Here is a 22,175-nt window from a genome sequence, read left to right on the forward strand (position 1 = left end):
TGCCACTTCTAGAAAACTCAAAGAACACTTTTGGTGGCCAGGTCTAGATGGAGATATATCTAATTGGATTAACAATTGTAAAACATGTTTGGTTTCAGATAAACATTGGAAGACATCTCATCTTCCTTTACACTGTGTTCCTTTACCTGAGGAGCCTTGGTCCAAAATTGCAATAGATTTTGCTGGGCCTTTTGTTCTTTTGCCTCAGCATAGACAGTTTATTATTACTCTCATTGATTATCATTCAAAATGGGTTGATTTTGATTTTTGTGAAACTCCAAATTCTCATGCTGTCATTAAATTTCTCAATAGAGTTTTTCTAGCTGAGGGTTCTCCAAGAGAAGTTGTAACGGATAATGGGTCCCATTTTTGTTCTTCTTTAATGCAGGAGTATTTTAATGCACACGACATTAAGCATCTAAGAGTTGCATTGTACTCTCCTTCCTCGAACGGTCTTATTGAAAGAATGAATAGATTTTTTAAGGAGGGTATTCAGTCTGCTATTTCCACCAATGTTGATGTTGAAGACTTTCTAAGAAAAAAGATTTGGTCATACATTGTTACCCCTCATTCCACTACTGGCATTTCTCCCTTTAGATTACTGAAAAGAAGTAATCCAAATGGGAACATTTGCCCATCTTGGATAAAAGGTCTTTCAAGTAAAGACAGTAATTGCTTAGCTTGTAAAGATAAGCATATTCTTAGAAGGAATGTCTTGATGCAACAGGAAGTACAAAGGAGAGACTTTGATTCTGTTGTTACACCTGTTGTACATACATTCCAGGTTGGTGATTGGGTGATGACCAAAAATCCATGTAGAGTCACTAAAGGTGTTTTGACATTTTCTTTACCCACTCAAAAATTTTAAAAGTTGCAAAGGGGTCAGTTTTTTTGGATAAAAAGGGGTGGTGGAATAAAAGAGCTATAGTTAAACTTTCCCCTGAACAAGCTAATAGAATTAGGATGACTAAACACTCTTTTGATTTATCTTCTTGTTCTCATTTCCCCATTGGCTCACCTTCTGACAATTCTCACACACAATTCTCTCAAACCGCTCCTTACAGCCCTACTCAATCCACTTCCCAAGACTCAGATTCACAGATCAATTATGCTTCTCCCACACCCACAACATCTGTATCAATCAGACCTACAAGGAACTGTTCATTTCCTGCAAAATGTAAGGATTTTTATTTGTCTTAATTTTTCTAATTCTAACAGCCTGTTTTTCCTTTATTAAAAAAAGGGAGATGATGTAGAGTACGTAGGTATATGTGTAACATTGGTTTACCTTGATGTCATGTTCTTGTTGCACATTCTGTGTTCTGTAGCGTGCGCTTCTTGAGAGTGTGTTTACTTTCAAGGAGTGCTCGTGTCTTGCATCTGTTGCGGCAGAGAATGCCAAACTGAAGAATGTTAGTCTGCAGTTGGATTTCTGCCGCAACAGACGTCCTCCAGTGACTTCCTTTTAACCTGAAGAATAAATCTGCTTTTAACCAAGGATTATTGATACGGACATTTTATTTATATTCTGCCTTCATTTCCTTGGATTTGTACTTTACACCTGGACTCCAGGCACTAGTGCTTCACGAATGTATTAAGTAACAGCCTGGCAAATATCCAGAACAGGTACTCCGCATGCCAACGCAGTGGTAGCAGCCTTGACTCTGGTGGAATAAGCCTGCAAACCTTCATGGGGCTGCTTCTTGCCCTATCCATAGCAGATTTTAATGCAGAAAACTATTTACCGAGCGGTAGCCCTCTTCTATCCTGGCTTGCCCTTTTTTGCTCCAGCAAATCCCACAAAGAACTGATTGTCCATACGATGCACCCTGGTACAATCAATGTAAAAGCCAAGAGCCCTTATATGATCCTGCTCCTTAGAGGGTTGAGGCGGAGGAAAGAACGCCGGTTGGGTGATGTTTTGCCGAACGCGAAAAAGAGTCACAACTTCCAGAAGAAAAGAAGCTCAGGTTCTCAGGACCAGCTTGTCTGGGAAAGAAGTAGTGTATGGCAGGTTGATAGAGAGGATTTTCAGGTAACTTACCTGCCACATTGATGTTATGGTGACGAGGAATACTGTCTTAAGGGCTCTGGATTCGTGTCTGATGGCGCTGAAAGAAAGGAACTGGCATCAGCGTGCTCAAGTGGCGCCTACGTGCAGTTCTGCCTATAATTTCCTGAGCAGAATGACATTGGCACGGAGCCAGACAACGCCACCATCCGGCTGCAGGGGGACTGCTAAGAGCTTCCAGATCCAGCCTCATGCCTGCAGAATATTGAAAAAGTGATGAGTCTGTGGTTACAAGTATCTATACAGAATTCACTGAGCAATAAGGAAAAATTATTGTTATTATTATAGAAAAAAACATTCCGCCTGTGGAGAAAAATAGAAAAAGTTAAAAAGTGCAATGTCTCCCCAAAAATAAATGTTCACCTACTTAATTGTACATTAGGTATAATTACACCTGCGAACAAGCTTTCGATTTCTTTTATTTTGGGAATTTTCAAATGTTTTCCAGAAATTTGGATGCAGCCTTTGAGTATTCCATAACCTGTTTGAGGTAACATGTGACTGTGTAGTGGGGAGGTGGTCAAGCAGTTTGTTCCGGACTTCTCCTTTGGGGACAGAACCAACCTTGGTTCTCATGTGGGAGGTAATCTTTGTAATGGCACAGACAAGCTAAAATGATGGAATAGAATGCCAACCATGAGAAATTCCCAGTGGTTAAGGAGTGTTTGCTTAACCATTTACATCCATCATTTTATTGTCTCAGTGAATCTTTGTAGGCAGGAGCAGTGTGCCGGCTCTGGGCCTGAGTATTCCATGCCTTGGGTGTCAAGCGGTGGCTCAAAGTGAGACTGGAGATAAATCCAGGGGTGATCTTGTTGCGGTACCTGATGTAAGATGTGTTGAACAGATAAAATGGTCCAGTCCTAGAAAGATGGAATGCAGTTCTCAATATTCAGAGGTAAACGCACAGGTACCCAGTGTGGAAAGAAAAAGTTAATGTCTCGTTGGAAAATCACTTGATGGCGGTCAGTAAAATATAGTTTTGATGTTAATATTAGTACTAACTTCCTAGCATGTACAATGCTCATATTATAAAAGTCGTGTGTGCTTTTATGCCGTCTGCTTGTGTCATTAATCAGTGTAATTCTCTTTTACTAGTTTCTTTCCAAGCTCTTTGCGATACCTGGCCCAGCTGCACATTGACCTGCTCCACACACTGGAAGAGAGGGTGCTAAAGTGGTCACGCCAGGGAATCCTGGGGGATATATTTCTGAAGCTCACAAATGACGAGGTGCGTTTTACATACAAACAGAGCAAGTAAAAAATGAACGAGAATAAAGCTTGACATTGTTTAAATTTTAAGTCTCGCACATGGCTTAAGCAAACAGTTTGCTGCAACCAGCCCGGTATAGCATCCGCGTCCTATTCGAGGTGCCTACAATTTAATCTTGTGTTTCATGCTCTTCTACAGCGGTTCTTAGGGGCATATTATCAAGCACGGCGTTAAAATTATCGCCGCTTTAGCAACAGGAAACTGTCGCTAAAGCGGCGATAATGGGCTTGATAATATGCCCTTGAGAATTCCCATAGAAGCCCATGTTTACACCAGAACATGGGCTTCTATTGGAATTCTCAAGGGCATATTATTATCAAGCCCATTATCGCCGCTTTTAGCGGCAGTTTCCTGCAGCTAAAGCGGCGATAATTTTAACGCCGTCCTTGATAATATGCCCCATAATCTTTAGACTTCAGTGGATCCTCACTGAATCATTAAGGGCAGCCAGAGACCCGGCCAAAGATTTCTAAGAATCGAACCTCAAGACAATACACATAGATCCATACTAAAATGGCAAATAGCTTGTTCAGTTCACAAACAAAAAAATCCCAATTTTAAGGGGAAGGTTATAGCTTTTCAAAATGTAGTTTAATTTCTAAAAGACAAAGCGATATGATAGTCCGTAGCATATAACTTTTTAGTTTTTTACTCCTAATAAATGCTTTATATTTATGGGTTCCCACTAGTGCTTCAGTTGAGGCTACCATTTGTTAATAATGGATTAAATGTGTTGTACCTTCTCTGCTCCACGAACCAAGCTAAGAATACCAACTTAATTCTAGCCTCCAATTTCAAAGGCCCTCACATTTATAGAATATTTTAAAATGTGTTTCTTTTTTATGTGTATATACTTTGTTAATATGCTACAATTATGTATTTTTCTAAGCAGTCGCACACCCCCTGAGTAAGTGTTGCAGAACAGCTGCTCTACATTACGGACTAGCAGCTTAAAGAAGCATTTGCACTGCAATAGGTCTTGCATTTACGCGAGTTTAAGCTATTGACATTGTAAACGACTATGCGTTTTGAGAGCACACTGCCTAGCACAGTATTTGTATTTCAGGTACAAAAGTCTATGTATAGACCAACTCAGAAGTTTAGAATGTTCCCATTCATTGGATGTGTGTTGTGCTGTGATGTGAAATGAACATAATTCCCCTTGTTTCTGCTTGCTTCACGTGGGTGTTCAGCGACGGTTACCTGCCACTGAGAACGAGACAAACTGGAATGCAAGATGTCGACAAATAGGGCAATTGTGTAAAACATTTTAAAAAAACGCCGTGCTCGTACAAAACCCAATATCTGAATTAGACTGCGTTCCCCAAGGCGCCAACAAGTGTAATAATCAGTTTCAATGCCACAAAGTGTCATTAAAAACAATATAAACACAGGTACAAAGCGGAAACAAACCACAGCCTGCGAGAGTAAATAGCGTAAATTGTGAGAAACTGAAACTTCCGTGTACCGCGAAGGTAAATATGGAAATACAGATCCTGGCGTTTGTTTATTTGATTGCCTTTTGTGTATTGTTGTATGACGCATAGACATTTCCTTTCACTCTTATGAAATGCGGTGGGTTTTCAGTGTTTTGTCAGCTTGTCCTTTCGAAAACACAGATGGCTGGGCTGAAATGGCGGGTGGGTTGTGGAGAACCCGGGACCCTCAATGGGTGAATGCGCTAGCTACTGGGCCGATATGTGGAGCGCTAAAAGTCAAAGCGCGTGCTTCGACTCCGCCTTTTAGCGAACATAAACTCATCTCTGCGTTTCAGACAGTTATACCAACAGCAGTGACTAGGCAATTATGTTTCTAAGGTAGCTCGGTGTATTAATGTACCTACCGATGAGGTATGAATATATACCTTACGTGTCACAGGTTTAAATAGTGACGGGGCCAAGTCAGTATTTAATCTTTTCGATGTGTAATTAAAGCCATTATGTAGGATAATACTAACAGGTTTTATCAATAAGCACCAAGAAGCGGTTCAATGTGCACTTTTTAATAGAAATTAAATAATACATGTAATTTAACACCAGCGCCAGCTAAACAATGCGGCACCTATCATGGTGCTATAAAAGTACACTCTGCACATTGGCCCGACACGCCACGAAGAGGGAAACAGCTACTTGATGAGCGCCCTTTTGCCTGTCTCGATTGAGCCGCCGTCTGGCCGGGGTTGACATGGGGCCCCTGCTCTTTTTGCGGCTTCCAGTTATCGCTGCTGTTGAGGGATTAGGGGAAGGCGTGACAGCCTGAACAAGGGCTGAAAATAAATAATAACCGGCGGCTCCAGGGGAGCCTGTCCGCGCTCTGCCCGAGCTAGCAGGAGACCCTCCTTTATCACACCAAACAAGCATGTAGTAAACAAATAGAAAAAAAAATGGCGGCCCACTCTTTTTCATGTTAAAGTAAAGCGCGGGTGCCGCGATTGCTGCAAAAGTAAAGAAATAGAAAAAAAATCTATTTCTTTACTTTTTCAGCAATCACGGTCAGCATACCACCATGTCTGTGACTGCTTTTTAAATAAAGCAGTTTTTTAAATACAGCCCGTTTTCCTTAAAGGAAAACGGGATGCATTTAAAAAAGAAAAATGAAATTTTTCAGTTTCATTTTTTGAGGGTAGGCAGTGGTCCCTGTGACCAATGCCTGCTCTTAAAAAATATTTTCACACCCATTGACAAAGGGGAAGGGATCCCTTAGGGGCCGCTTCCCGTTTGCGAGTGGCTTACCATGGTAAACTGTGAGTGTTTTGCGACCACATTTGCATTGCAAAACAATCATACATTGCGGTGAGACTCGCTAATAGGAAGGGACGCCCTTGGCACGACCCTTCCTAATTGCGAGCGTTAGCGAGATTTATGTCTGTCAATGGAACTGCAGGATAAATTAAAAAAATTGAATAGTAAAGTAAAATTACAGTTGATGTATTTATAAAGTGTAGAACTAGAAAGGCGAATAACACAATCATATTTTATTATGGCTTATCAATGGTAATCTCACACATTTTAACAAGATGAATGTTTAAGCGTTTTCCTGGTTTCCCTGAAAGTTCTGGAAGCTTTATAAGATGTTTGTCGCTTTAATAAACAATTACATTGAAATAAGTTGAACAGGAGGCACCTGGAGTCCATAAGTAAAGTGGGTTTCTAGAGCTCTTCTTAAGTTAGGTAATTCACTTCTGTGAAGAAGAGAGGCTTCAGGGAGCTCTAGAGTGTGGAGCTTTGGTGGAGAATCACTCATCCCTCGAACCGCTTACATTTTAAGATATTTTGCATTATCTCATCAGATGCAGGAGTTCTAACCTTCAGCGTTTTATGGACCGTTATCCATTATATTTTATTTGTTGTTTTTGTAAAGCCACTGGAGGCTGTTGTTAAGGAGCGTAGGGGGGTTGCTTTCCAACTCAAGGTGGAGAAGGAACATTGGGAGCATTTCAGGGCCACGGGTGTCAGGTTGCTCACAGTAAATCAGCAGAGACTGTGATTGTTTAGAGGGAGGGAGGTGTGAGGGAGTGGGTCTTTCTGCCAGTTGAAGTTTCACTCGTCCTCAATCTCCAGACAAGTGCAATGATGTCAGGGCTGGTGGGCATGGCCTGTTCTAGTAGCTCTTTCTAAGTCTGCAATGGGGCGCTATTGTTGTGGCCCAGGGTGGAGCCAGCAGAGCTTCATGCAAGTGAATGACAGGGGGCAGAGCTGGCTTACAGTGTGAATGTTGGGTTGGGTGGTGCTGAGCGGTTGTGTTGGGGGAGGAATTTGGCAGTTAGTTCTAGCCCTGGAAGGCTGTCCTCAAGGGGTGGAGAGCACGCGCCTGCAGCAGTATGCCAAAGACGTGCTGCTCTTCTCACTCATGTTGCTAATGTGAGCTCCTTTCTTCTGCTTGGCATCCTAAACTGTGAGTTGCACATGACAGACCTTCTGGTTCAAATGCTGGACGTCTGCAACAGCAGAAGTTTCACAGCTCCTCATCTCCCACCGACTGCCTCTGGCAGTACCAGGGGGCTGGGTGGGGTCATCATTAGCACAGTATCCGTGCCCTGGCTTCACTTCACTGCAATATTTAAAAGCTTTAAGCAGTTCCCAGATGCTTGGTGGGTGGGAATTTACTTTTTTTTCTGCAAAGACCGATGTAGAAAAGACAATTATTGGTGTTACATGTGGATATCCATTTTCTGAAATGCAGGTTTTAAATTAAAGCTCTGTTGATTTTCATGTCACCAAAAGCTTATTTTATTTAACATCTTTGTTTATAGATAGCAATGATACAATGCTTTTTGGTAGCCCCATTTAATTTACTACACTTTTTTTCAATGGAGACACAGAATTTAATGGATAGCTGGCAAATTGAAAAATCATAAAACACCCTCCTTCATTTCAGATGTGCTTGCTCACTCGTTCAGTGCCACCCACTTTTGAAATCCACCAATAGGCACTATGAAAAATGCTTGTGCAATCAGGTCGCTTCATGGCGCTAGGGGAACTGGGGTGGAGTATGTAAAGGACGAATTACAGAGGAAATATATTGGCTCAATTATTTCAACTTGAAGAAAGAGGGAGGGGAGGTTTTGGGGCGTTTCTGACATAGTACAGGAACCTCCTGGAGGAATAGCCCGAAACCAGGGCATAAAGTGTTTTGTGTAAAAGGCATAGTGGGCCTTGATTGGTAGCCATTGAAGGGATTGTCCAGCTTTGATGATAATGACAGTTTGCCAGAGCTAAAGTTAGGCAGACTGCATTCAGTGTGGTCCCTCAGATGTTTTATGGGCACATTTTTACTGGAAGAACAGATGATCTGCCCTGTCTGTTGCCTTAAGGACGAACAGAGAGAGGTCTGGATTCCTAGACCTGCTAAAAGTGATCACTCTGACAACTTCTCTTCATAATACACCACACGGCCATAGAGACGTGGCATTGGTTGACCATAAATTCAGGACGCCATTATAGTTCTGAAATTGAATTATGTTTTCAAGTAGTCGGGCTCCTGGTCAAAGGATTTTTTGTGGATCAAAGGCTCGATCTTTCGCTGTAGTTTAAAGGTGATAAAGCCGGATTCTTATCTATCTTACCATCACCAAGAATCCTCTCAGGTCACCAGGATCTTTCTATCTGCTAAATAGTGTAAAGGGAAGAAAATCCAATGTTATCACATAATCAAGCAAAATAAGTTTGAAACTCTAAAGGATTACTGACTCCGAATTTCAAAATTTAGGGGTTTCTTACAAAGCCAAAAATAATTGCACATACAAGCACCTCAGCACGAGGTTTAGAAAATAAATTGGCACTAATACAAAAAATATCCTACGCAGGAGTCTCATCCGACTCAAAATAAGAAGAATAGTTAGCTCCAGAAGCATAAGGCAACCGATAACTGCTCCAATCTCTATGTTAGAAGTCATTAACCTAAAAGAAAAAAAATGCAATCAATCTGTCCCTACACTAACTCTAGGATGACATCTCTACTTAGCATTTTCACCAGGCAAGAGAATAAAAGAAAAGGTGTCAGTAGTGAAAACATCCTTAGAAGTACACAGGGCCGGACTGGCATAGCTGCAAAATCGGCCCTGTAACAAAATCGGCCAAAAACCGGCCCTGTCAAAGAGCTCTGCGGCACGGGGGGGGGGGGGGGGTGTGGGGGGGGCTGCCACAAACTGGTGTTGGTCTCAGAAAGTTCCGATTTTCACAGGGATCGGCTCTGTCAATGGGTTAGTCATTTTCTTGTTTGCTGCTCCAACAATTTGGATCGATTGTCCCGAGAGGGGTAGGTTAGGAACTACTGCTGATCTTACAGTAGAATGGGTAGCACCAGTGTCAGCCAAAAAGGTGGTAGGGTGACCGTCAACATCAGCTTTCACAAACGGTCCCTTCTGGTCTACCTCCAAGACTGCTCCAAGTGTGCAGTCCTCCTCTCCCCTCAGGCACCATCATGCCAACTGGCCTGGGCTGTACTCATCATAGCCTTCAAAAAGAGGCATCTGCTGATAGATCCGAGTTCCCTGTGGGACTCTCGGTGGCTGGGGAACTTGTACCTGCGGACTGAATGTCCCCCCTTTCATTGATTTCGGCCTTGTCACTGTATTGACCATTTTGGGTGCAGACACCTGAGCTACCTCTACCTCCTGCTGCACCTGGTTTGCTGGGTTCAAGGGACACTTGCGTTTCCAATGCCCGAACTGGTGACAAAGATGACACGCAGTGGTCTTCCTCAATGTCGCCACATCCATTCCCGTCTTAGGGTCTTCAAAGTCGCTGGTTTCAATTATTATAGCTTGTTCCTGCTTGTGCATTGCCAGGGCATGGATCCAAACCACCAGCCCGAAAATTACTGAATTCTGGGCACTACTTAGGGGGATTTATGAATTAGAATTGGCCTTGGCTAAAGCTAGGGGTCCTAGGTCAAGAGTTAAATTTGAAAGGATCTGGTTAAGTCTTCATTGGGACTAGTTTAGATAATGCTTATACTATTTACTTCTGTGTATACTTTTTGTACTTATGTTGTTTTTTTTCTGAATATTGTTACTGCATCTTGTCTCCGGAACTTTCATTTGTGTTTTGAAGATGGCATTTACTTATTCGACTTTACTGAGCAATGTTTGCTTTGGTTTTCTGTATACAATTGATGGCTAATAAAACTTAAAAATAAAAAGGGTTTAAAGGTTTTCCTTTTTCCTGTCCTTGTACATTCTGGTTCCCTTGATAATTTCCCTGTCTTCTTCCCAGCGTCCCTCCAGTAGGTTGGACCTGAGCCATTTGCATCTGGACTAGCATCAGTTTGTCTTTCAACTTCCGGTGCTTCGAGTCTACCTCGTCACTACAGTACCTTGCATACCGCAAAATTTCATCTACCGGCCTGTTCTGCCAACAAATCAAATGTTGCTGTATCATGAGACTAACCTCTGGTCTCAGTCCCAAGACAAACTTTGAAACAAACTGTCCCATATCCTTGGGGTCTAAGGTGTCTAACCTACTGTACTGTTTGAAGGCTTGCAAAAGACGTTCGTAATACTCATGCACCATCTCTTTTGGATCCTGAACAGTTTGGTCTATCTTAACCCAATCAATATCTTGAGGTGAGATCTTCAACTTCAACCATGCAATCACTTGTTCAAACTTTTTCATAACTATAGGTGACGGACCATTCGTGACAGAATCTCTTTCTGACTCAGAAGTCAGCCATTCAACCGCAACTTTACAAACTGACCATAAATCACCTGGTACTACGATGTCAAATAATGTGTTTAAATCAATCCACAATACTTTCGAGATTTTGACAAAGCGATCAACCTGCTTGTACCATTCTACGGGCTTTTCCCTCAGCCGAGGAAAGTCGTTCGTAAACGCAGCCAAATCATCTCTACTCCAAGGCACATGCACGTATCCTCCATTCTGTACCTCTCATAAAGGGTAATTCTCTACCCCCAACATCCCTCCACCCAGAGGTGGCATCTCTACTGCAGTCTTTTTGGAGCTCTTCTTCTTAGACCACCTTTCCTCCCATTTATCAAGCATGATCCATGCACGCATCCCTACAATAAAATCTCTGATGTGCGTCCTCAATCCTATGACCCTCTTTTTTTCCAGTTCTTGATCACTATACTGCAACCTATGGCTCCCCTGCAGGGCCTTCGTTTTGGACAAATCCACCTTGTACCTTTTTGCCAAATCTGTCAGTTTCTCATGTGCAGTCCTTGCTTTACGAGTCACATCTTTTGCAACAAAAAGCAGCTCATCCTGTTCAGAAAGATCTATGCTGTCCAAAGGCAGATTTCCATTAATTATTCCATCTACTTCTGCTTTCAATCTCGCTGCATCCAACATCCTTGCCCCCATGGCACCTCTCAACGTTTCTCAACAAGCTGCACCATTCCGTTCATCATACTCGCAGCTCTGATCTCGAGACTTACTCTCCTCTGCTGCGTTCCTGGAGACTGGCCTTTTTCCTAACTCATCTTGCTCACTATTCCCTGTCGTCCTACCATTTTGGTTCGTCACAGGTGGGTCTTGAGCTTACCTGAGGCAGCGCCGGTGTGTGGTGCAAGCAACCTTCTGGTTCCGACATCGTTGTGGGCTGTTCCTGGCCTGCGTCTCCCTCCCGCCGCCGCGTTAGGCACTCTCGCGGCCGCGGTTGGAAGGGACTACAATTCCCGGCGTCCATCCCTTCAAGGAAGATACCGCCCTCAGCCCGCCAACAGCGCCTGGAGGCGCTACAAAAACCCAGCTCACCCTCGGCGGAGCGGGGGTCTTGAGCTTACCTGAGGCAGCGCCGGTGTGTGGTGCAAGCAACCTTCTGGTTCCGACATCGTTGTGGGCTGTTCCTGGCCTGCGTCTCCCTCCCGCCGCCGCGTTAGGCACTCTCGCGGCCGCGGTTGGAAGGGACTACAATTCCCGGCGTCCATCCCTTCAAGGAAGATACCGCCCTCAGCCCGCCAACAGCGCCTGGAGGCGCTACAAAAACCCAGCTCACCCTCGGCGGAGCGGGGGTCTTGAGCTTACCTGAGGCAGCGCCGGTGTGTGGTGCAAGCAACCTTCTGGTTCCGACATCGTTGTGGGCTGTTCCTGGCCTGCGTCTCCCTCCCGCCGCCGCGTTAGGCACTCTCGCGGCCGCGGTTGGAAGGGACTACAATTCCCGGCGTCCATCCCTTCAAGGAAGATACCGCCCTCAGCCCGCCAACAGCGCCTGGAGGCGCTACAAAAACCCAGCTCACCCTCGGCGGAGCGGGGGTCTTGAGCTTACCTGAGGCAGCGCCGGTGTGTGGTGCAAGCAACCTTCTGGTTCCGACATCGTTGTGGGCTGTTCCTGGCCTGCGTCTCCCTCCCGCCGCCGCGTTAGGCACTCTCGCGGCCGCGGTTGGAAGGGACTACAATTCCCGGCGTCCATCCCTTCAAGGAAGATACCGCCCTCAGCCCGCCAACAGCGCCTGGAGGCGCTACAAAAACCCAGCTCACCCTCGGCGGAGCGGGGGTCTTGAGCTTACCTGAGGCAGCGCCGGTGTGTGGTGCAAGCAACCTTCTGGTTCCGACATCGTTGTGGGCTGTTCCTGGCCTGCGTCTCCCTCCCGCCGCCGCGTTAGGCACTCTCGCGGCCGCGGTTGGAAGGGACTACAATTCCCGGCGTCCATCCCTTCAAGGAAGATACCGCCCTCAGCCCGCCAACAGCGCCTGGAGGCGCTACAAAAACCCAGCTCACCCTCCGCCTCGCGGACGCGCGCGGGCGTCGCCGGGCTGAGCCCGGGCAGAGGGCGGGCCGTCTGTGGCCGTCAGGGGCCACAAGAGGCCGGGCCGGGCTACCCCACTGACATTTTCGCAACTGGATATATCAGCAATCAAGGTACTGTGACACAAGTCTGATATGCATTCTAAATCCCTGACTTATCTCATGTGTCTGAATCGGTTGACATTCTGAACTACAAGCTTATCGGTTATCCCCCCTTACAGCTTTGTGTCAACTAACACTTAAGGGATCAACTGTAAAATTTTGTGCAATTGTGTGTACTTTACACTTTGGTTGTAACTATGAAACGCAATGGTAAAAATGCTAGTCTATCTACTTCACGCCCAACAACTAGGCAACAGACTACAACTGCGCAACCCCTCCCAAGCTTGACAGCTATTGATAAAATGCTGCAGCAGACAATTGGAGCCGTGGCCTCGGCCATAGAAAATACAGAGCGGCGTTTATCAATTACTCCTGCAATTCCCCCTTCTTCTCAAATAGTGGAGGATGTGTCAATTGCCACAACTAACGCCCTTGATCTTAATTCCTCTTTTATTTGTTCCTTCGCTGATCTACCCTGCGCACAGCCCACTACTAGTGATACGCACGCCTTCCAGGTTCCCAACTCCCCGCGTCACTCTCCTCCTAATAAGGCTTCTGTGACTCGTAATTTAGGCAAGAAACCTAGGGTTAGGAAGAACAAAACACTAAGGAAGAATAAGCCTCTAATTAACTCCTCTGCACCGATCGATAGTTCTCCTACCCTGCCCCCCACGCAGGCTCCTCTGTGGGCCACTCATATGATTTTAGATCTCCAGGCCCATATCGAACATCTACTTGGTTCCCATTTTAAATCCCTCCTGTCTAGGTTGGACAGATTGGTCTCCACCATTAACAACGCCGGCTTTGGCAAAACCAAGCAGCCTACAGACTCCACTAACTTCCCCCCTTGTCCTGTTCTTGCCGACAACAACGTTTCCGCCGCCACTGAAACCTTCCCTGCTCCCCCTCAAATAGTTGACATGATTGCTCCCGCTGCAACTATTTCTCTGACTGGGACTACAGACCCAGAAAGTTCCAGAACACAGAGGGAGATTACCAATGCGGGGGAAAAATATCCAGACAGTCGAGCTAGAGATCATAGAAATACTCTTACTGAGGGACCTAACACTGCATTACCCTGTATTGACTTGCCACCTGAATCTCTCCCGTATGTTGTTGTGCTTGCTGGTGTTCCCCCCCTACTTAAAGGGAAGAACGAGGATTTCTCGGATCTAAAAAACAAATGTATACACTGGTTCAATTTAAACAGCCCCCTCCCCTATAACATCTCTGGAGAAATTCTGGGTGTTCGGAGACTAGATTGGATTGGGCCTACTCCTAAGTCCATCACAGGAAATTGTGTCATTGTCAATTTTAGACATCCACTTGCTGTAAATTATATCTGCAACAGGACACCCTTTAGACCTAACACTCAAATTATCCCATTACATCTGTCATATTTCTATCCAGCCCCACAGCATAGAGTAGGACAGATCAGGGGTATGAGTTGGGCGGGGGGCCAAAATAAATTGTACGCTAGATCAGTGGAAGAGACCCAGAATATGCCCTTGTTGTCACTTTTTGCCCAAAAAAATAGATTCAGTGTGTTGGAGGAGGTGGACTGACCAGTCGTGTACTCGAGTCCTGTACCCCAACCTGACAAAGCTATGGGCGTCCAATCAGCTGTAGAAAAGGATAGATATGTGAGTGCAATTTTAGAATCTCTGCCAGTATCTTCTCCCCTGACCGCAAGAGTGGAAATAAAACACACCACCCATGAAGACTTGGTTGTTCCCCCTGATGATCTTCTGTGTAATGTCAACCTTCTGGGCGCCACAACAGCAACAAACCCTCAAACAACTGAATTCTGCACAGATTCTACGCCTGGCGACCCAGTAAATAGGAATAGAGCACTAGGCGAGGGAATAAAAATATTGTCTTGGAATGTGGCAGGGATAAAAAACAAGTTATCTAACTTGGAATGGAGTGATTTTGTAGGTACTCATGACATCTGCCTTATGCAAGAAACGTGGGCCACCAAAGAAAATTCAAGGATTGGTTATGCCACTTTCGACACTTTGGCAACCACAAGTGGCAGAGGGAGGCCTTCGGGTGGTCTTTCAATTTGGGTAGGGACTCATTTGGGAGCCCAGGCAACCGTGATTCCAACTAACTCCCTGGATGTTCAATGCGTCCTTTTAACCCTAAAAGACAAACCATCGGTTGCTTTAATAAACGTCTATTCAAGGCCAGTCAAGAATGGCCAAGAATCTGGTGTAATAGATGCATTAAAGCATTTTATATTGTCTTTAGACCCCCCACCGCAATTAATAATAGGAGGCGACCTTAACTGCCAATTTGAACCCCTTGAGCCTCCTAATATGGGCGAGCCAGACGAAGAAGATCAGTTCTGGCATATACGTGAACCACAGATGTCTCCTGTCAGAGCCTGGACTCCGCTCGTCCTTCAAATTAAATCTTTAACTCTTGCACTATCCCTAAGGGCCTGTAATGGGAGATTGGAACCCGATTGCCCAGGCCATCCCACGTTCAACAGACCAGGCCAAAAATCTAATATCGACTATATATTAATGGAAGCAAGACATTGGGGCAATTTATTAGAGTTTGAAATCCACCCCAGGCAAGATAGCGACCACAACGCCCTTGTCCTGACTTTGAAACCGGGTAGTTTTGGTCTAACTAACTCTCCTCCCAATTCAAATAGCCCTATACTCCCGGTACTTCTTTCTAATAATAGGAGGAGAATAAAATGGCCCTATTTTTTGAAATCCCCTGCTAAACTTGCGCAAGTATATCAGACAGCTTTGCCATCTCTTTCCGCAATGGGGGATGTAGGTATAGACAACTTGAGTGACTCAACTAAGATCCATACTCACTTAGTTAATAATCTGAGGGGCCTATTTAACCCAGTGGGAAACAAACAACACCAGCTTAGATCACACCCCTGGTATAAGGAACCCTGTAGAAAAGCAAAAAAGGACCTGCTCGCGGCAATCAAAGGTAACGACAGGACCAACATAAAGAAACTTCGTCTAGACTATAAGAAGGCTATCGCCAGGGGGAAGATGGATTGGGAGGAGCAAAGATGGGAGGATCTAAGATTAGCTCTTATATGTAGAGATCCTAAGGCGTTTTGGGCCATTGTGAACTCTGACGGGAATGGGGTAGTACCATCCCTTGTTGCTAACATAGCTCCACAAGTTTGGGAATCCCATTTTGGGGAACTGTATGGGGATTCGGAGGACCTTTCTTCTACAGACATGTCTCTCGAGTCTAGTTTGATGAGAGGAATTGATTCTAGTATATCTAATGCTGAGATTCATCCTCGCCCTTTTATTTTAGCACCTTCACATGTATGCCAGCCTCAACCATCTTTGATGGGTGTAGCCACTCCTGTGACAGAACTTCCTGTGGCTATCACTCTTAAAGAAGTAGAAATCGCAATAAACAAGCTCCTTTCTAACAAAGCACCTGGCCTGGATAAAATACCACCGGACTTATTCCGCTCCCAACCAAAAATCTGGGCCCCGTATTTGGTGGTACTATTCAATTCCATTCTGATGGGGGCCGCTTTGCCAGACACTTGGTTGGGCGCGGAGATAGTTCCCATATTTAAAAAAGGCTGCCCATTGAAGCCGGCTAATTATAGACCAATTAGCCTTATTGACACCACCCAGAAATTAATGGGCAGGATTATCTTGGATAGAATACAGGAATGGGTGGATGATAACAACATCTTGACTACATTACAGGCAGGGTTCAGATCTGGGATTTCCACCATTGACCAGATCTTCCGGCTCCAGGTTCTATATTGGAAAAGTGTGAGAGTAGAGGGTGGCAGTCTCTACCTCATCTTTGTGGACCTGCGAGCTGCCTTTGATCTTGTCCCAAGAGAAAAACTATGGGAAGTCCTGGCAGAAATGGGTCTCCCACCCTACCTGTTGGATATCTTGACTAGATTTCACAGTGGTAATTACGCCCAGGTTAGATGCGGGAGACACGGCGATTTATCCTCACGTTTTCCCGTAAGGAAGGGAGTGCGCCAAGGATGCGTTTTGGCTCCAACATTGTTCAGCCTATACATCAATGGTCTTGTTACTCATCTGGCTGATGTCCCTAATAATGACGCCCCAAGATTGGCTACCGGTAGAGTGCCCGCTCTGATGTTTGCCGATGATACTCTGCTGATATCTAAAACATCATCGGGCATCCAGCGCATCTTGGATGGTTTCCTGGCATTCTGTACTTCCAGAGGCTTGGAGATCAATCTAGAAAAGACTAAATTCATGATCTTCAATCCTCCCAAACAGACTCGACCAAATCCTACCTTAAATGGCTCCCCCCTCGAGAGAGTCAGGACTTTTGTCTACCTTGGAATTACGTTGACCGAGAATTTTGATTGGGGACCTCAAATCGTAAAATCATGGCTGAGGCTGTCTCAAATAGCAGGGGGCCTTTGCAAAGTCCAGCAAGCCTCGGTATATAAACCAGCAGCTCCAGTAGCTGAAATATACCGATTGCAAGCTAGATCAGCTTCATTGTACGGGGCGGAGTTATGGGGCCATAAAAACATTGCCAAATTAACCCTGGTTGAGCAGGGCTTTATGAGAAGACTCGTTGGCCTTCCTGTAAGTACACCGCTCATCCCCCTACGCCTCGACCTGGGGCTTGAACCAATTGAAGACTTGGCAATTCTCCGACCTTTACTCTACTGGAAAAGGCTCTGGACGGTGCATGAACTGGCACCTTTCAGAGAAGAATTCCTAGAGGTCTGGCCATTAATTAAAAGCAAGAACATTTCATGGCTATCCCATATTAAGGCTCTCAGCATAAAGATCGGCAGGACCGATCTCTGGGAACTACCGGAGGTAGCCTGCATACGGATTTCTAAACCTGATCTAAGAGGCCACATAAGGGAGCTGAGATTAGCAACCTTACATGGTTCAAGCTCTTTGGGGAAACTCACTAATGAGTTTCTCCTAGTAAAACTAGAAACAAGAGCAGAGGCCTTTCTTGATGTAATTTATCCGTCTCTTGCTAGGAAGCTTTATTTGCAGTTGAGGTATGGTACCTTACCGCTTAGAGTATTCACCTGCAAATGGACAAGATCGGAAAATGCAGTCTGCCCGGCATGTAATCATAGCAGTGAAGATATATGTCATGTCTTGTTTTTCTGTCCTGCATACCATTCAATAAGGAAAAAGTGGCTCATTCCCATTTGCAAGAACTTAGGGTTTAGACACTGCATGCTCGCATGCAGGGTCTTAAGATATGATACTCACCCCCCAATTGTTTTTGCTATGTCTCGTTTTTTACATGGGTTCTGGCGCAGAAGGAAAAGTTTTCTTTAAACACTTTTGTCTTTTACCAAATGAGTCTTTTGATAACATCAGTTTAATACATTTTTTAACTATTGTATTAACTTGACATTATTTATTGTTTTAAATGAAATGTGTAATTTTCTTGTTATTTATTCTGTGCTTTTATGGTCTCCGACCGAAATAAAGTTATCAAAATGGAATGGTACCCACATTCTCAGGTCTGATCTCGACTCGGCCAAAGACCTTGGTCTCACCGGTCTCATATCCACCGGTCCTCTAGAGGAGTCTGTGGTGGCTGGCAATGGCGTACTCCATTATATAGGTCTCGAAGCCTGTCCTATTTCACTCACTGTGCCATTCTCTTAGGTAGTGATTCTCTCTGCCGCAGTTGACTGTGCTAGACTGCCAATTTTCGCTTGGTCTGGGTCATAGATCAACACTATGGGTCCAATGGTAACCAGTACTGTTAAAGCATCCGGTAACCTCACAACCCCTGCTGCTTCTGTACCTACTGGAGACTGTATTTTCATGTCCTCTGTTCCTGTCAAGATTTTCCCAACTACTCTCACATTTGACTGAGTCTGTGATCCACTAATCCCTTCTACTGGAGTCGACTGGAGTTGATGAGTAACAACCATACCACCAGAGAAGGTGGTGAAGTCATGAGGGGCTTTCTGTGAGACTTTTTCAAGGGCTACAGGGATGACTTGTGGTGCTGAAAGAGAGGAGCTAGGCAAAATCAAAAAGGACCTCCATGACCTGGGCGAGTGCATCCCCACAATAGAATAAGCCAGAGACACAGGTTAGAGAGAGTAGAAATAGAATTATTCAGAAAGAAAAGGCTGGAATTGTATTACCTCAACAGAACTCTTAAAGTCATATTAGAAGATCTACAAAATTGGTCCAGGAGAATGCGTTATGAGAAGCCACACTTGGTGTCAAAGGCAAAGACATAGATGGGTTTGTATAGAGTGTGTTCAAGGTCATCCTAAAAGACTATGGTATAGGTCAAATTGAGTTAAATCGCACACATTGGATAACTCACATCATGCAATCAAACAACTTCCGACCAGACAGCTTCCCATGGACACACAAATTCTGAATGAAAGAGTGCATACTGCAGAAAAAGCCACACAATACTGCTGCTTTCAGGACTTCTCAATAGTTAAATGCAGAACAGGAAATAATTCTCCCTGGCATCAGAATTCTTAAAACAAATACAAAGTCCATATAAGGGAGGACATTCCTTCAAGTACAACAGCTGGAGTTTCACTTTGCAACATTTCTCATAGATGCTGGAATTTCACAGCATAATGAGCACCTTGACTATTTAACTATATAAATGCCAAGGGATCTGGATTTAGCAGTATTTGTTATGCACTCCATTTCAGAGTATCATTTGTTTATTCGTCGTTTCACCATTCCCTAGTATAACGTACCCCTGAAAAAGTGCACAGACCAAAATGCATTGGGATAAAGGAAGCATATGAGCATACCATGACTACTCAATGGGGTGCCACAATATTGTATTCTTTTGAATGAAGACTAATCATCATGACGAAAAAGTAAAGAAGTTGACTCAACAACACTACGGTTGAAAAATGATTATTTTGGATAAAGAAATTGAATAAAGAGTGGTCAAAATCAACATGAGTATTTTTGAGCCATAAAAAGGAGTGCATGTGGGGAGCGCTGCTTCCAGGAAGGGAGGGCTTATCTGACTCAGTTCTGACTTACGCCCATGTTCAGAGGACAATACACTCATGCACCCAATTAATTTTGATCAAGTGATTACACAACAGTGAGAGATTAACAATGCACTCCATCGCTACCGGGTGCATTGTCAATCTCTCAGTATTTCGAGATTCCTTCAGAATCATCTTCAACTGGCACCAACAGCAAATCCAAGTGGCTACATTGCAAGAAGCCAAAAACATCCTGGGCCTCAATGATGGAGAAGACTATGTGCTGAATGAAATGTAGAAGCCCGTAAAGCTAATACAGGGAATCAACAATATAGCTGGTGGACATGAGTCATGAACAAACATCAAAGGAAACCAAGCTCAGAAAGTATCACAGAGGAAAGATGGGCACTCAACGAGAAACTAGGAACAAGGCAGCAGACATTAGATGATGAGGAATCATCTGACAGCAAAAGACAAGAGTGTGATAAAGAATCTTGAAGGGGACCCTTGCCAGCATCTTTCCAGGCAATACCGGGGCACATCTTTTGGGGATCGGTGGGTGTTTAAATAATATAAATGTTAAATACTTTGCACAGCAATTAGGAGTCATCATGGATTGGGAAGAGACAGAAAGTTACAACTTGTCCCACAAAGGGGTAATCATTTTATCTCTGTAGTTCAAGTTGAAAGCATAATGGTCACAAGAGAAAGGTGACTAGGAACTTACCAGCAGAAAACAGGGGCATATTTACATAAAAGATCTAAAAATGCATTGAACTCTCATCAGGACCTTACATAAGGACCCTCACCAAACCATCAGATATAAATGAGGAAACAGATCACATTAATACCCCTTAATATCCGGGAATTAAACGCACCAACCAAAAGAGTAAAGCACTATGGAGATTAAGAGGAGACTTTATCTTCATTCAGAAAATACCTGCTAGAAGGAGACTCATGGAGAATGAGATCTTGTTTCTTTCCCCAGCAAGTCTTTGCATCAGCAAAAAACAAAACAATTGGAGAGCTAGTCCTCACTAGGCAGTAAGTAGGATTCATCCCGGGGTCTACGCATAAATTCTGATGAATGATGGATACTTCTCAATTGATCCTTAAGGGTAAGACATGTCTTCCTAGCAACAGCAGACACTCCAACATTCAACAAGAAATATTCCTGAGGCAGTCAGATTATGAGATGATATCTACAGTCACAGGCCTCCTTATCATGGAAGGGGATTGTGACTTGATTCTAGATAGCAAGTTAGACCGCTCCATTCAAAGAGATGGAGGGACTGCAGTTGTCTGAAGCAGGACATAATGGCTCACTGAGATTGGGCGAATAGATGCCTGCCACAAGTTCTCTGCCAGGATAAATCACCTGCTACTAGGACAAGAGCTTAGAGACAACATTCTTATCAGCATGAGATCATTTCCTTTCAGATCACAGGACAATTATTTGGACTTTACCACGGGATGCTTTGAACAAGAATGCACCTCATCTTTAGTGTTTCAACACCCAATTGCTGGGCGGTAATAGTGAGGGAACCCCACTGCTCATTATATTGGAATCGCTCAAGGCTGTTATCAGAAGCACATGTATTGCTGAGATGATACATCTTAATAAAATAAGTGAAAGTGTCTTTAAAGACCTGCACAGCCAACTCCATAAGTTGCAGCTATTCCATAAACAAACACAATTGCAGAAAGTCTGGTGTCAGATCATATGGGTTAGGGGAGAACTCCACACCTCAGAACTAAATAAAGTAGAACAACACTGAGCAAGCTTAGACAGAATTTAATATGAGGAGGGGAACCCAGTTGAGAAATTACTGACCTCTAAAGTGAGAAAAACAACAATCCCAAGCAACTTCTCAAGATCCTGCCAGAGCTGGTCGATACCTATCAGGCTGGTTTTCATTCCTAAATGGCATGTGGGAAACAATAATAAATAAGTCATGCACATAACAGATAGTAAATGAAAAATAAAAAGGGGACTGAAAAAGTATTTTGTCAAGCAAGCTGGACCTTTCTGAGGGAAGCACTAGGTGAAAAGTGTATTTCTATGGCAATAGTGGGATAACAATACCAAGTGGCAAGACTATGAGTCAATGCCCAAGAAACACAAATGGTGCATGTGGAGAGGGATTACAGCAGAGATGCTCCCTCTCCCAGTTATGTTGTGCTTTATATTTAGAGCCACTGGCCCAGCACATACAAAACAACCCATTGATTTGGGGGGTAACAGTAGGACAGGGTAAGTTCAAGCCATCCCTTTTCACTGACAACATCTTAGTCACTTTCACAGAGCCAATACATTCCCCACTTTTATTAAAAGAGGAACGGAGTCTACTTGGCAAAGTAGCAGGCTTTAAACTCAACATGACAAAGTCTGAACATTTGGGTCTACATGAGAAGATGTGCAATGGTATTGAGCTAAATCTCCATCCACGTGGAGTCATTCAACTTTAAATTCCCTAGGGAAACATCTAGAGACCACCATCCAAAGTATCTGCAAAGTTGGCACGCCTACTCCCTTTGACGGCATGGCCCCC

General features: G+C 44.2%; 1 protein-coding gene across 1 annotated transcript in view; it reads left to right on the forward strand.

The window, feature by feature from the left end:
• ARHGEF33 (Rho guanine nucleotide exchange factor 33) overlaps nucleotides 1-22,175 on the forward strand; it is a 705,710-nt gene that overhangs the window by 307,206 nt on the left and 376,329 nt on the right. The window contains exon 9 of the mRNA XM_085609742.1: nucleotides 3,170-3,302. Coding sequence (XP_085465868.1) covers nucleotides 3,170-3,302 — 133 coding nt within the window. The remainder of the gene's footprint in view (nucleotides 1-3,169; nucleotides 3,303-22,175) is intronic.

Source organism: Triturus cristatus, chromosome 6, assembly GCF_964204655.1.
Source record: "Triturus cristatus chromosome 6, aTriCri1.1, whole genome shotgun sequence".
Taxonomy (NCBI): Eukaryota; Metazoa; Chordata; class Amphibia; order Caudata; family Salamandridae; genus Triturus; species Triturus cristatus.